General features: G+C 48.6%; 1 protein-coding gene across 1 annotated transcript in view; it reads left to right on the top strand.

The window, feature by feature from the left end:
- The window catches only part of Arnt2 (aryl hydrocarbon receptor nuclear translocator 2), a 152,159-nt gene extending 138,920 nt beyond the window's left edge, over window positions 1-13,239 (top strand). The window contains exons 16-19 of the mRNA XM_051148863.1: window positions 482-620; window positions 1,486-1,636; window positions 10,415-10,551; window positions 12,259-13,239. Of these exons, the coding sequence (XP_051004820.1) occupies window positions 482-620; window positions 1,486-1,636; window positions 10,415-10,551; window positions 12,259-12,357 (526 nt within the window). The 3' untranslated portion in view covers window positions 12,358-13,239. The remainder of the gene's footprint in view (window positions 1-481; window positions 621-1,485; window positions 1,637-10,414; window positions 10,552-12,258) is intronic.
- Window positions 13,240-16,112: the final 2,873 nt, after the last annotated feature.

The following is a 16,112-nucleotide window of genomic DNA, read 5'->3' as shown; positions in this document are numbered from 1 at the left end:
ACCAAGTTAATGCATCTGAAGGCAGAATAGGGAAACAGTGGCGACACGAAGCAGCCTGCCGCGCTCAGGTTTGTCTCTGTTGAAATTGACAGCCTGCAGCCTACATCCAGAGTCTGTAAGCTTTCTTGGTGCCCCAAAGGGACAAATTAACTAGAACACAAAGAGCAGGTAGCCTGGGGTCTGGTTTGTATTCTGAGACTCGTGTCTCTTTTTGGAATGAAAACACACACACACACACACATATACATACATACACACACATATACATACATACATACACACACACACATACACACACAACATACACATGGGCAAGTGCAAGAGCTGCCAGACCCTGGGGTAGCAGGGGAAGAAGGCTGAGAAGGGACGCAAGCAAGGACCCTTGGGCAGTGTACAAGGAGGGAAAGGGCAGGAAGGTGAGCCAGCACAGCATCAAGAAAGCAGGCCATTTCCCGGCAATAAATATGTTTTCTTCTCCTAGCTCTTCCGTGGTCCATGTGCCTGGAGTGAATGACATTCAGTCCTCCTCCTCAACGGGCCAGAACATATCTCAGATCTCCCGACAGCTGAACCAGGGCCAGGTGGCATGGACAGGCAGCCGTCCACCCTTCCCAGGGCAGGTATGAGTAACTGTGAGGCATGGCTCTGGGTGCCCAGAGTGGCAGAACACCCACCATCTGCATTTTGTGTCCCAGTTAGAATAGCTAGCCGTCGCCACCATCCACGGGGCACTTTGAGAACTGGGTCCCCAACATTATGTTTTGTTTTGTTTTTAATTTTATTTTTTTTATTATAATTTATTTGGATTACATCCCGATTGTTAGCCCCTCACTTGTATCTTCCTGTTCCTACCCTCCCTCCCTCTTTCAACCTTTTTCCCCTCCCCTAGACCTCTGACAGAAGAGGACCTCTGCTTCCCCTTCTTCTGTGTGCCGCTGCTGCCGGGCCTCCCCACCAAGGGGAAGCCATCAAATTGGGGGAACCAGAGTTCATGTCAGAGGCAGTCCCCATTCTCCACACAACTGTGGAGAATTTATGCCATGTCTGATCAGCACCCTTTTCTTCTTACAACTTCTCCTTGGGAAAGGGAGCAGGAAAAAGTTGGATACCCAAAGCTTCTCTGGTAAGAGCAAGGCTCCAATCACTTTGGAGTCCTGGCAGCTACTATGCCAACAGGGCCTGTAAATACCTAACCATGCAGCTAATACTCCTGATTCTCTGGAAGGTCCTGGAAGGATAGGTCTTGTTCAGCAGAGAGGCCTCCAAAAGCTGAACTTGGAGAAGCCAGGCCACTGTAGTCCTCAAAATAACGTTAACCAAGTCTCCAGGGCTAGTACTCTGATCGCCCCCCCGCACCTTGGGCTCACCCCAGGCTAGTGAGGGAAGTGGGGTCTGGTGTTCCTGAAGGAACCTCAAGGGTGGAGCTCTGTGGGAAGCTGGTTGGCTCTGCCTCTTTCTGTACTGACATAGCAAATCCTACCGTAGCCCAGCAAGACACAGTCATCTGCCTTCGGGATTGGTTCAAGCCACCCCTACCCGGCTGACCCTTCATCCTACAGTCCTCTCTCCAGCCCAGCTGCCTCCTCACCAAGTGGAAATGCATACCCCAGTCTTGCCAACAGGACTCCAGGATTTGGTAGGTGGGGAACGATGCAAAGAATTCCAATCTGAGCATTGTGTGTCTAGGGGCTGATCCCTAAGGCTTCCAGAAAATAGGGCAGGGCCCTCAAAGCATCTTAGCTCCTCTCCTATTTGGGCCTCGGGTGTCCTAAGTCATGGAAGCATGCGCCTTGACCTTGTGATTTAACACTGCGGTTTCATGCCATGAGCCCTCGTTCTTGTGTTGTGGTGTGGCCTGATTGCTAGTTTAGCCCTACATGGTCCAAGGCAGATACTTTCACATCCCAGAAGTAAAAGATTCAGAAACTCAGAGAAGCCAGGGATGGCAGGTTGTATCCGTGAAACCAGAAATTTGCATTTTTTAATATCGTGAGGTATATTTGCTAGGTTTTTTTCTCATTCTGTGACAAAAGTAACTTCAGGGCAGAAGGATTTATTTTGGCTCACAGTTTGAGGGTCAGTCCATCATAGCAGGGTCACACTGTAGCTGCAGTAAGGAAACAGATGAACACTGGTGCCCAGCTTACTTTTTCCTTTCTATTTATTTGTATTTCTGCAGACCATGGAATAGTGGTGCCCCTCAGTTAGGATGAGTCTTTCCAACTCCATTAATCTAACCTGTAAACACACACACACACACACACACACACACACACACACACACACACAGAGAGAGAGAGAGGGGGGGGGGTGTTTGTCTCCTCGGTTGATTCTAGATCCTTTCAACTTAATATTATCCACCACACTAGGGATTCCTAGCTCATGTGAGTGTTCCCTTGCTCTATAAGAAAGGCTCAGGCCATAAAGGGTGTCCAGGCCATGGCTGTGTCTACTGGCTCAGTCTCAGACACTTCTGCCAGTTGCTCTATATGTATTTGATACTTGCCAACATCTCTCCCAGGGCCAGGGTCACACTGCACAGAAGGGGAGGTCCTGCCAGATTCCTCGTAGTACAGTCACTGGGTGACATTCAGGAGAGAGGCACCCAGGGATTTTCTATGCAGACCCATCACCCTCAAGTGAACAGGAAGCCAAGCCTAAGCCTCCTGACTGCACTTGTCAAGTTAAAAGCTTCTGTTTTAAGTGGCTCACCTGTCAGTCTTACGGGAAAGCGCCCCTCTGGAGCTCATCACACAGTGTTGTTATGAGCTGTCCCTAACTCTTTACACTTCCACCGCTGACAGTGATGCTTCTGCCTCAGAGCCCAAGGTCTTGGCCACAGCACCCTAAGATTCCAGGTTTGTCTGTTCCCATTCGAGCCAACAGACCCCCAAGCACAAACCTTATTTAATGTGTAGCACACCTGATGATTCTTTAAATATCGTTACTGTGTCACTTAGGGACTCTGGTGTGAGGCACCCAGACCCCTCAGTCAGTTGCTCAGTTAGCCAGGCCCTCAGCTCTCCTGCGACCTGAGGACAAGGTCCCTGGTTCCCAGGATAGTGCCCCTCCCTGCTTTCATGTGAAGGACCATTCCCTTTGTCTGGGAGCAGTGGCACCTACTGTGATTCAGCATCCTTCATGCGTGCCAGGCCCAGTGCCAGTACTACAGACAGGAAGAGACTAGCCTGACCCAAAGGGTGGCTCAGGCTAGAGGCGGAGGCAAAGATACAGGCAGAGGTAGAGACAGGTAACAGGAGGCAGAGAGACACACCACGGGTCCAACAGCCTCCAGATCTTCATGGAGGCCCTGGGAACAGGGAGAATGATCTCTTGTTTACAGGACCAGGAAAGTCTTCAAGAGAGAGATGTCATATATCCCTGGAACAGCTTAGGAACATCATGTGTCCATGGCAAGACAGATAAGCAGGCTCCTCCCTGTTCTAACAGTCCAGTGCCAACAGTACCCGTGTACATTTGGCCACTCCTCATGAAGTAATACCCAGGATCTGAAATGTAAATGGAAGTAGAACCCTAGGTAGAGGCCACTGGCCAACTCTGATGACCAAGAACAGGGTCACACACTGGGGCTTCGAGCTCAACAGTTCTGTTGCGGGCTACTAGGTGATAAGTATGCCAGCAACTGGTCCTTACTAGGTACTTACTGGACACTGCCCAGGATGCTTCCACTGGGTGTTTCATGTGTTTGATTTACTTAGCATTTACCTGGTCATTCTCACAGGCAGAGTCTCAAACATGCTGTTCCTGGGGAATGTGATGTGACCCTACCCTCAGGGCATCACACAGTGACTCCAGAAAAGTCTGTTGTGCAGCAGGATGCAAGAACAGCATCTTTTGAGAGTCTGGCTATGAGAATGACCAGGGGAGGAATTCAATGGAAGCAGAGCTGAGGAGCTGAGGAGGAGAGAGGGGCAGGAGCCCAGCTGGAAGGGAGGTGCCAGGCAGCAGAGCATCACAGGGCTGAAGAAACCTACCTCAATGGTGAATGGTATCTTGAGAAGGTGGCCATGGGTCCCTGCCACTGGAGGGGCCTCTGCTGCCCAGGACTTCAGGAAGCAGAGTCCTACTGGTCAAGGTCAAATGAAAGAATGTATGATTAGAAAGAGGACCTGGGGGAGGGGTTTACTGTCAACCTCAGGGTATAGGAGGAAGTAGAGGAGAAATACAGTGGTCTCCATTAAGAATCAGTTTCATTAATTATTAAATAAACATGAAACAGTTAAAGCAGGCAATGCAATGTGCATACTGCAAGGAACATCCAGCTTAATCCTGTCTGTGGGAATCCAGGGCCATCACAGATACAACCATGGGGACACTGACAGCAGCACCTTGCAGCATTACAGGAGAATTAGCCTGCCTCCTATTCACCCTTACTCTCATCCTCCCTCCCTCCCTCCCTCCCTCCCTCTCTCCCTCCCTCCCTCCCTTCCTCCTCCCTTCTTTCTTTCCATTCTTCCTTCCTTTCTTCCTTCCTTCCTTCCTTCCTTCCTTCCTGTTGCTCCCTATCCTGACAGCCATGAAGTCTGCCTATACATAGGTATTTTAGAGCATTTTCCTTGATACCTACAAAATGTGTCCAGCTGTAGGAATTACAGTTTAGGTTATTAATCTATGAGCCAATTTTTCCTTCGGTGGTTTTGTAATGGGGCCACATGGTATTACTGTAAAATATTAGCCCCCTTCTCTTTTCAGATACCCAGGTTTAACCTTACTTTAATTCTCAGGCTGCATCAACGAAAGTGTAGTCAGGGAAACTGAAGGCAAGTTTCCTGTGATAGTCATAAGTAGACTCAGAGAAGTCCTAGAGCTTCTGGAGTGGAAAAAGGAATGTCCCTTTGCCCACACAAAACAGCTTCCTTCCATCTTCTGACACCTCCACCAATCACCCTTAAGTATGTCTGAGCATAACCCCAACAGGATCGAGAACATTCATTTGTTCCCCATATGCTATGAGATATAACCTTAACCCACCCAGAATTTAAACCAACTACATACACAATCTCTCTAGGGTTAAATCATGAACAGTGAGTGCAAGTTCCTGCTGGAAGCACCTCTGAGGTTTTTCTTTTACCTTTGTAGAATAAGGCCTATGTACAAGGAGGAAGGAAGGAAGGAAGGAAGGAAGGAAGGAAGACAGACATGTACACCTGAATTAGCGGGTTAGTAGGTTCAGTAAAGAAACTTGCTTATATAAAAGGCTTTGGTTTTCTTTGCCTTGAATTGACATTTGAGGTTAAAAACATAAGCAAGCAGAGTCTTCCCCACCTTGGATAAAATGCTCAAGGGACTTTCTTTCTGTCTGAGGAATTATCTTCATACCCACAGGAATAGGACTGTCTATAGTAAATGGACAGAGAGGAGCTGAGAACAATTACTATTGTGCTACAAAAGTGAATAGCACTGAATTCCATGACCCTTAGTCCCTGCCTGCTCATGTTGTATTCCCAGCTAGAGACTAGACATTTATTTAGTTTTTGGACAGAGACTGTGCCATTACTCCTACCTCATTTTTACTCTCTAGCCCATTGAGATGAGATTCTAGGCTTCATATTCCTTTCCCCATCAGATGTTTTTCTCTGTAGAGAGAGGGGCAAAGAATGCAAGCTTGGGGATACCAGGAGTGAGCAGAATTTAAAGATGGTGGTCATTAAGACCCTGCTGGGAATAGAGTTAGCATTTGCCTTATATCCCTCGTTCCCTACTCAAAAGGCATCTGGATAGGGTTAGGTCTCTGAGAAAACTATCCTGGATACTAGGAAAGCACAGGAGAAATGTACCGTCTGTGGGAGTCCTGTCTGGGTCTTTAGTTTCCATGATCCAGGCAGGCATCCAAGAAAGCAAAAGAAAAAAAATGGGATGGGGTTGGGGGGAACTGGGGTATATGAAGGAATGCCTGTGTCATAGAACTGTTTTTGAGTGTGTGGGTCCTCAAGGAACCTAGCTGAGTTAGGAGTCCTAAGTAATCACATGGGTAGCACTACTTGATTAGTCACAAGGCTCTTGCCATCTTACATCTTGGCCGATGACACAGATGTCCTCTATGGTGGGGACGGTTCCACAATAACATGTGCTCATTCACCCTAAGGACACAAGTCCTTATAGGACTCATGCATCTCACAGACTGGTATTAACAGCTGCCTCCCAAGATGAGTCCCAGTTGACAGCTATGCCAGTGCATGATCTTTTTTGCCTCCATATAAATTCTGTTAATATCCTGTAAGGCGTGAATTATTTCCATTGGTGAAAACCAAAGCCCAAGAGCTGAAAATTGGGATAGCATGCTTTCTTCAGTTCTGGAGATACCTAAATCCACATGACTAGTTTCCCAATGAGTGAAGGTCATGACGTACAAGTTGTCTTGATTGGTGGAGATCAGACTTAATCCTATTTTTTTCCCTTAATTTAAAAAAGTACCTGAATTAGGTTAGCAGAGATGTGACAGGAAATAGAACATGTAAATCAGAGTGGCCTGAGACATATAATCATAAACATAGGGCAGATCCTATACATTGGCTCAGAAGTGCATGCATAGAAGAAAGTTTTAGGTCAAAAACAGAATAGAATACCATGGTCTCTGTTAAAGGTGGGAGAGTCCATCCTTACCAAGAAGATCTAATTTTAACCAGGAACACTAGAAGATGTCACCAGGATCTTACTTTCATTCCACTTGGCTTTATGTCCTTGGTTTTATAAGCTGCTGATGGAGCAAAAGGCCATAAAAGACCTGAAAGGAAGCAGGAAGCAGGCCCAGAATGTATCTGAGAGAGAAAGTGTTCTAGACATGGATGCCCTGGCTCCACATGAGGATGGTGTGGGCTGAGACCAGAGGTTCTGTAACCCTATATGCTGGCAAATGCTGAAATTACTCAGAAACCATGCTGTGTGGTTTTTTGTTGTTGTTGTTGTTGTTGTTGTTGTTGTTTTAAGTTAATTTAGATTGGAAGTCCTATCAGCCTTTATGTGGAGCCTACATCCAATTAGAAAAGCAACTTCCTGGGTCCCTTGGGATTATGCACCCAGCTGAGAGCATGGTATGCATGGCCCAAGGCAGTATCAGTGCCCTCTATTTTGGTCAGGGGTCTATGTGCCCATCTCTGCTAAGCTACTTGATTCATTTCTCTCTTCCTTTCAATCCATGGCCTCTCTAGCTCCCAGGGAATGACAGTCATGATGCAGAGACAACCCTGGCACCAGGAAGAAAAGAGAAGTTAAACTTAGTGCCATTTACATTTCACCATGTGACCATTGGCCACAGACATAAAAGGAAACAACCCAAAAAAAGAAAGATGTTGCATGTGCCCTTCGTGTCTGACCCTTATTCCCAAGGGAGAGAGCCTGGGAGATGATGGAAGGAGAGACAGTTTTCCTATGAAGGCAGAATACCAAAGATGGAATGATAACGCTTGAGGTCAAGTCTTCCCAAAAGGCATCTAAGCCAGAGGGTAACCACTGGCCACCAGGAGGAACTTACCTGAATCCTGGAATATAGTCACCTCTCTTGTCACCAGTGGAGTGGTTTTATTATCTATTTGTGATCACCACGTCATTGGAGAATCTAGGTTCCCTTTTGTAGGTTCTTTGTCTCCTTTATAAAATTATTTAAGATCTGACTCAGAAGGAAACGAGAATAATTTTATTAGAATTTTAGGGAAAAACAGTAAATCAGGCAAAATACAAATCCTGGCATCTCTCAAGGAGGGAGTTGGAGGAGAAAGAAAGTCATGCCTTTTAGTTAATGTCAGCAATGGAGGTCTACAAACAGGGTCGCAAGAGAAACAGTGAGAAAGTTCAGAGTATCAGTTCAAGCATGTTTAGATGTTTGGGTGGTATTCAAAGAAGAAAGGACAAATTACACTGCTTGACTTAGAGCTTAGAAAATCAAGCAGGCAGTAAAGATATGTAAGCAACTGCATTAAGAAAGGGGCTTCTAGAGGATGTAATTACATTGTCCTGTTAAAGGGATAACTATTCCTCCCATCTCCTTAGCCATGTCCCAAGAAGAATCAACTTTCTGGGTTGGGGAGGGGTGGGTCTTCTGGCCAGGCAACTGACAGGCTTAACTGATGCCAAGTCCATCATGGCTTATTTCTGGAAACATGACTGGGACAGTGAGAAAATGAAGAAAGGACAAACACATGGAAACACATACAGAAAAGGTGGGATCCAGTGACCTATGTTCACTGTGATAGAGTGCACTACTATGCAGCAACCCAGGACTTTGACACATTTATTAGGTACAAAATGGGGGAGAGGTTAGCTAGTCTTGATAGGTCTCTGCACCCATTTGGTACAAGCAAAAACTGAGGCCAGCTCAGTATCCCAAAGATAGGCAATGAAACTTAACTATAGAGCTCAGACAAAACAAGTTGGTAACTGCCAGGGAGTGTACAACTTGAATCCCCAAACTGGCTAATCTTGCTGTCTCAATCTGGTCATTGGTGTATAATGTTTCTTGTAGAAATGTAGGAAGCCAAACCTATAGCTTGCTCAGAAATGATAGGTTCAGCTCCACTGTGGCTTATACATGGCCTGAATTGCATAGCAGCATGCTTCCAGAGACAGTGGCTTGGCAAGCACCAGCGTGCCCATGTCTTGCATTTAGCATCTGCTTTTTAATTTTAGGCTGGGGCAGCTCCACCAACTCAATCATGATGACACAAGTCCAGACAGGTGAAAACAAATCAAATCAGGCCACAGCAGAAGACACCAGTGTGCCTTAGGCAAGCCTCTTTTGGAAAGCTCAGGGAATTCCCTTCCCCTCCCCCCCCCCCCCCGCCACATGCCCCACCCAGTCCAGGCTGAGTGGAGGCTGAAGGAAAATGGAATTTATCATTCCCAAAACATCTGACACTTCTTCCACTGAGAAATGGGATGCACAAAAAGAGAGACGCGAGCCCCCTCTTCCTCCTCTAATCTTGTCCCCAAACCTCAGCCATCTGCATTTTTTTTTAACCTACAAAGTTTGAGGAATTATAGACATACCTGACCCTTTTAATCAATGTGGAAAGGTGACCTCCCTTCAAAGAGCCCTAGCATTTGCAGCCCCTGTCTGATCTGCTCAATAGGTTAGGCGGAAGCAGCTGCCTCCATCAGGGCACATTCACTTTACACAGCAGGACTTCTCAGCTTTTTACACTGCTGATGGCTTGGTCTAATCCCCACTGGGGTGGGATGTCTGTTTACTAAGGATGTTTATCAGTCTCCCGGTATATTTATCCGCCTGTGTCCTGCTGTTTGTGAGAATGAGAAGTGCCAGCAGCTCCCTTTACAAAGAACCATTAAGCTAAACCCAACCATGCTGACCGTACTGAAGTCTGCATAGGATTTCACAGGAATCTTAGGGCAGTTTCCGCTCAGTGCCACCTCCCAGGAAAACCGGTAGTGGGCAAGAATGAAGCATAGCATTAAACTTCAGCTAAAAAGATGGATGTCGTCAGCTTTGCCTTTGTCCCTTAGGACCAGAAACTTCCCTAGGGTCTGCAAGTTCTCAGCTGCCCCAGATGGCAGGTATAGTGCAGTTACCCTAGACACCTGACCTAGCAGGGAGCTGGGAAATGGATGGCAATGTGGCTGGAATCCAGCTTATGGCTTTGAACTGTACATGTGGCTTTTGGAGCAGTGACCTAACGAAGATGCTGGGGAGCGCTAGGTTACCCCAGAAAGTAGTTTTATGTATACCTTGGGAACAGGCCACATGCAGCCCGTGCTGACCATCTGCAGATTGGTTAGGTTTAGGCAAAGGACCCATAATGCTCCCTTAGCCAGGAGAAGTCATGTTGAAGGTCATGTTCATTTTGTAGTTTAAAAAAATTACTGGACAGCTGGAGAGATGGCTCAGAGTTTAAGAGCACTGGCTGCTCTTCCAGAGGTCCTGAGTTCAATTCCCAGCACCCACACGGTGGCTCACAACCATCTATGATGATATCTGGTGCCCTCTTCTGGCCTGCAGGCACACATGCAGACAGAACACTGTATACATAATAAATACATCTTTTTTTAAAAATTACTGGAAAGACAAAATCACCATCAGTGGCCCCTTAAGTCTCCCTTCCCATGGCTAGCACCTTCACTCCTCAGCTCACTCTTCACACTGTCTTTGCCCAGGAAGAGTCAGGGTTAGGTGGGACTGGCTCTCATACTCCCATAGTATCCTATGTTTCCCACAGAAGAACACTCAACTGTATTGACCTCCTAATTCTTTGCCATCCTCAGCCGACTAAGTCAGTCTCCATCACCACTTGATGTCTTAAGCTGTAATTATCAAAGGAGTGTAAAGCCCGTGAGTGCCACTAGGATGGGGAAGTGACCCGAATATGGCAACCAGATCCCCAGGTCTTAGGTCCCCAGAACCACATGATGGCCTTTAAAGTACCCTGTGCGTTGAATGTTTCAGCTGAGAGTGGACAGAGCAGCGGACAATTCCAGGGCAGGCCCTCAGAGGTCTGGTCTCAGTGGCAGAGCCAGCACCACGGACAGCAGAGCGGTGAGCAGCACTCCCACCAGCAGCCTGGCCAGACTGAAGTGTTCCAGGTAAATCCAGCGAGCAGCGCCTTCTCGTAGGTGTAGGTACCTGCGCCTTCTCTGCTTCCTTATGCCCCTTTCTGCACCTCTGCCTGCCCTGCCCGGTAACCAGCAAGAGATCCCACCCAGCCTGCAATATGGGGGGGGGGGCCCACAAGTAGAAGATCCTGCCCTGCCCAGTCAAAGCCTGGGTATACAGGAGAGGCACAGGGGCCTTCAGCCTTTCAGCTGTACCCACACAGGAGAAGCTGCATCCTGAACCACACCCCAAAGTTGCTCAGGGGGATGTATGGAGCCAAAGATGGGAGGGGGTTCACTCTGGGGCAGGTCCATGCCCCTTTAAGAGCCCTCAGGGCTCACCATGGGCAGTATACACAGCCTCCAAGAGTAGCAGGTACATAAGGGCTTGACTGCCTCAGACTGTCTCCTCTCCATCCCCAGACCTCAGCCCGTGGCAGCTGGGCCAGGGCTGGACTCTCTAGGCTGAGGGCCCCAGGCTACTTCTAGATTTCCACTTCTAGGGACACGCATGCCTTGCCGTTCCCAGCTCCTAACCTCACTGTGCTGAGGACAAGGACATAGCCCTGCCTATCATACAGGATTCAGCCACCCAGGTTTTCTTTGAATGCTTTAAGTGCAGGTATTAGCTCAGGGACTCCCCTCAACTAGAGATGGGCCTATCCACCCAGGCTTTTAGCAGCAGCCTAGGCTCCTCTGTGGGGTATGTGTACACACACAAACACACACACACACACACACACACACACACACACACACACACACACACACACACACACCTCACTAGGGCAAATGCCATTTTTCGTAGACCCATGTCTGGAGCCCATGGTTCTGTTCCCTCCCCAGTGCAGGGAAGTGCCTTTCCCAGGCCTCCCTGTGACTTTTCTCCTTCCTCCCACTATAAACACCAGCCTTTACCCCATTGTTTATCTGTCACATAGAGTGGCCCCAAAAGGCATAATTTCCCAACAGTGTGTCTTCAAGGCCACACTGATAAAGGGATTTCTTGGTCGAATAACTTTGGGAAACACCAATTAAAGCAAGTTATTCAGTTTCTTTCTTGCGGGATTCATCGGAGCCTTTATGAAACCAGCGAGGCATGGATTTCTAGGAGGTAGGAAAGCGTGCCTTGTTTCCCAAGAACATTTGTCCACTTTCTCAACATTATCACATGGGCTGGGAACTGGACAAAGCACAGTGGGACTTTTGCCCTAAGGGACTGGAAGTCCCCAGTATTCTTAGAACAGATAGTCTGAGATCTAGCAGACTAGGACTAGATAAAGTAACTGACCTTACACCTTGGGATGGCACCACCCTGACAGACCACTGTGTTCAGGCCGCATATGCTCAGGCTCCTGCCTGGCTGGCAGTCACACGGCTGTCCAGTCTTGATTACTGCTGGAGGCTCACTTGCCCAACTGGCCTCTGTCCACCTCTGGGCCTGGCTTAGCTTCAGAAAAGATTTCTGTCCTAGTAGCATCTACCTTCAGCATGACAGTCCCAGGAGAGCAGTTTGGGATGGAGGTGTCAGGTATTGAAGACCCCTGAAAAGCAGCCATGTACACCAAACTGTGCAAAGGAACACCTGCTCACTAGAGAGGTGGCCGAGGGGATCAGTGGCAGGCTGGACTCCGGGACAAGGGCAGGCTCTGGGTGAGGCTGCTGACCCTGGGGGCTTTCTGTTGTTCTCCTCTGCAGGACATGCTGCCCATGCCGGGGGACCCGACACAGGGGACTGGCAACTATAACATCGAGGACTTTGCCGACCTGGGCATGTTCCCTCCATTTTCTGAGTAACTTCAGGCAAAGCCAGGCTCCTGCTGCCCAGCACTATCCTTGCCATGGCATAGATGCACATGTTCAAAGGGCCCCCCCTCATCCAGCTTGCCCTGCTGCAGAACCCCCCAGAAGTCCTCCCTATCTTCTCTGGACATGGCATCGCCTGGCTCTAACACACAAGCCCTGGCTTCTTGGGTTTGGGATCTTTGTATTTATTGTATTTTATCTTGTGTGCTCGGAAGGGGGCCTCCAGGCTCCTTACATTTCATTGTGAATAATCTCTTAATGGACAGTTTGCACCCATCAAGTGTTCGCTTGGCATCCACAGCGGCTGGTACCACCAGCAGGTCTGCCTGGCGCAGAAGCTGGGTTTCTTTCTGCTTTTTCACAGCTGTTGCCTGGAGGCTTCCGGTCAGAGTGAGAGGCAGTCACCTCTACGTTCTGTACTGGAGCCAGGAGCACAGGATGTGAGACTCCTATCACTCTGTCCTTGATGGCCTGGGGCCAAGTGTGCTTTATACAGTGAGAATCAAAGTTGTGGCTTAGTAGATGTACTGTGGTGTGTTGGTGTGTGTATGTGTGGCCAGTGAGAGTGAGAAGCAACCCCAGTTAGCTGTGTTTCAAAGGAGAGCGTGACTGGGGCCTGGGAGCTGGGCTGACAGCCAACTCCTCCAACACTATCCCCAGAAGTCTGAGCTGGGGAGCTTCTCACTTAGTAAGTCATTCTTTTGTCCCCTGCCCCTTTTACAGACATCCTCCACCCCTTAAAGTTTATAGTCCTTCCTCTTTGTGACCTCTGAGAGCACTCAATATTCTCTTACTAGGCCTGAGGGACAGTATCCTGATGTCATGAAGGTCACTGCATCCTCCCTGCTCTGTAGCAGAGCTGAGCTGCTGGATGCCCAGCCCTTTCAGGAAGGCATACCTGACCCTCTGTACAGGGTGAGGATTGCCCCACCTCTCAGTGTCTCTGACACCTTCCACTCAGTAGCCTGGAAAGAAGATGGAGACACACTCTGGGTAAAGAGGAGTACTCTGGGCCACCTGAGCCTCTGTCCTCAGCAGGCAGTAGTATTCCAGGAGGGACACAACCAGGCCTGTGAGGACAGGGACTCTGCTCTGGCCACACTCTTTCAAAGACCTGAATTCCTCTGTGGTCTTAATGTAGAACTCTGGAGTAACTTCTAGAAGAGTGGTTCTCAACCTGTATGCTGCATTGGAGGTCGAACAACCCTTTCACAGGGGTCACATATCAGATGTCCCCCATAACTGATATTTACATTACAATTCAGAACAGTAGCAAAATTACACTTATGAAACAGCAACAAAAATAATTTTATGGTTAAGGGTCACCACCACATGAAGTACTGTATTAAAGGGTTACAGCATTAGGAAGGACCACTGTTCTAGAAGCTTCTGCCTGGCTTATCTGCCTGACACCAGAGTCCCTATGTCGGTCAGATTTCAAAGAGCTTTGGAGTCCACACCATTTTCAGGGCCTCCTGCTCTTCCTATATCCCTTGTGCTCTTCAGCTCCCTTCACTTACTTGACCCTCATCTCAGGTATCTCATCACCATGTATCAGCCCACTGATGCCCAAATGTGAGAGAAGCCACAGAGCTACCTTAGGCAGGCCCTGGCATTCTCCAAAGTCCTTTCAGGAACCCCTTGTTAGAACTGTGGAGGTACAAGCTCTCAGAGCAGCCCTGCCTTGATTCCTGGCTCCTGGGAAGCTGGGGGTACAATAGGTTCCAGGATGCCTGAGGCCAGAATCGGCCTATGGAATAAGGGCCTGAGAGTGTACCGCTCCATTCAGAGGCTCCGCTCGGCCTGGCATCCAGGGAGCACCAGTGTTCTCATAGGACTCACCTGCAAACTACTTGGCTCAAGCAGAATGCCCTTGGAGCAACCCACAAGGATCCCTTCCCCTGACCAACTCTGGCCCCAAAGGTCCTCAAGCAGCTTTGAACCTTCCATGGAGACACAGCCTGAGGTGCAGACCAGACTCAGAACCCTGGTCTCCCATGGCTTCCACCTGGTACAGTTTCTGTCCTTGGCATCCTGGAGCTGGCCCCGGGTAGTGAGCATAAGTTATGAAAGAGAAAAAGGCCCAAAGCTAGCTTCAGGAGCAAAGTGCTTTTCAGTGATGAAAATAGCCATGGACTTCAGATGGTGAATTGAAGGGTATGGGAGCGGCGGTTTGGTTTTGCTGCCTTTGGAGGAAAGTCAGGGCTTTTCCTGGGTGTGTGACATGGGTGAATGCTGTCACACTGCCTTGAGTCCAGGGCACTAAGGACTACAGGAGATATAAGGCAGAATTCTTGCTTGCAATCCTTTCATGCCTTCTCTCTCTCTTAAGAAGTTTAGGGTACAGCCAACTCACTCCTTGGTCCTGGGGAGCAGAGTGGGAGGATTTGTGGACAATAGCAAGCACTGTTGCTAGATGGCTCTTGCTTTCTCCCAGTCTTATCTAGTGAGCTCAGCAGGCTGGCTTGAGCAGGCTGATCTCTGATTCTGTGTTATGGTTCTCAGAAGCCACACGTGGGGAAGGTGGGAGAGAAGCCAGCAATGGAGAATTTCACAACTCCGCCCTAAAGGTTTCTTTCCCTCAAGTGTGTTTGAAACACACCAGAGTCAGAATCAAAGCCGTTATCCTGCAAAAAGAACTTCCCTCATCTGTCCTTCCCTGCTGCGGAAGCCAGGATACTGATCCTCCAGTTAATGTCCATTCAGGTACCTGTCCTGGTGATGATCTTAGCAGGCTAGGGACTGATACAGCATGTTGGCTTCCTGCAGCTCTGTGGCTCACTACTTCATTCACTGCTGGAGTCCAGCAGGCTGCTCTTAGGCTGAGCAAGCAGGAGAGGGACATGCAGGAACCACCTGAGTTATTGGCAAGGGCTCAGAAGCTCCCGGAGAATGGGCCAGAATAAAGAGCCACATTCATCGTGCTCAGCTCTCCCTTGCCTGCGTCGTAAAGTGACGGTTGTGAGTAGTGCAATGTGGGCAGAGGAACCCGCACTGCGGAGCTCATACTCCCCTGTCATTAGGAGGACAGTGAGGCCCTAGGTTAGCCTGGCAGACATCCACACTCCCTCCAGCTCCGGCAGATGAACAGTAGCCACTCCTCGTGTGAGCTCACTTGCTTCATGACAGCTACGGACTGTCACATAAGCAAAAACAGCCATTTGCTAACCACCAATAACAAGGCAATGGGATGTGGCCATGGGTTTCTCCGTCCTAACTTGCCAGTCCACCCTCCTTCCTTTCCCTGATCAAGCCAATGCTTCACCTGACGTGCCACCACTGGAGAGACTGAAGCAGGAAGGGTCATGAGCTCAGGAGTTCAAGAACCACCTAGGCAACACAATGAGACTAACCTCAAAAACAAATATATAGCTGAGTAACTTGGCCACATTTCATGTGCTGAGGAGTCACCGGCTCCCTACCTGCTGGCTTCCTCCATTGCTTAGAATCTGGGACAGCTTTGAAGAGGTAGCTCACAAGGGCATGGGCGCATTTCCACATGTGACATGCCATGTCTTGTGCCCTAAGCTAGATTTGTTCAGGCAGCCTGAAAAGCCTTGTGGGTACTGGCTGTAGCAAAATAGAGCTTTTTTTTTTGCCGGCCATCCAGGGCCCAACAGTTTGCTTTGTCTAACCATCTATTTCCTTAAAGAAAATTCACAAGCAGGCTTCCAAGAAGAGCAAGCACTTATCTCTTTTAGCCTTTCTTCTTATGGATGTGAACTGTGCCGTGGGTAAATCATTTG

This window comes from Acomys russatus, chromosome 7, assembly GCF_903995435.1.
Source record: "Acomys russatus chromosome 7, mAcoRus1.1, whole genome shotgun sequence".
Classification (NCBI taxonomy): Eukaryota; Metazoa; Chordata; class Mammalia; order Rodentia; family Muridae; genus Acomys; species Acomys russatus.
The sequence above is the reverse complement of the archived record's forward strand: the minus strand, read 5'-3'. Positions and strand labels throughout refer to the sequence as shown.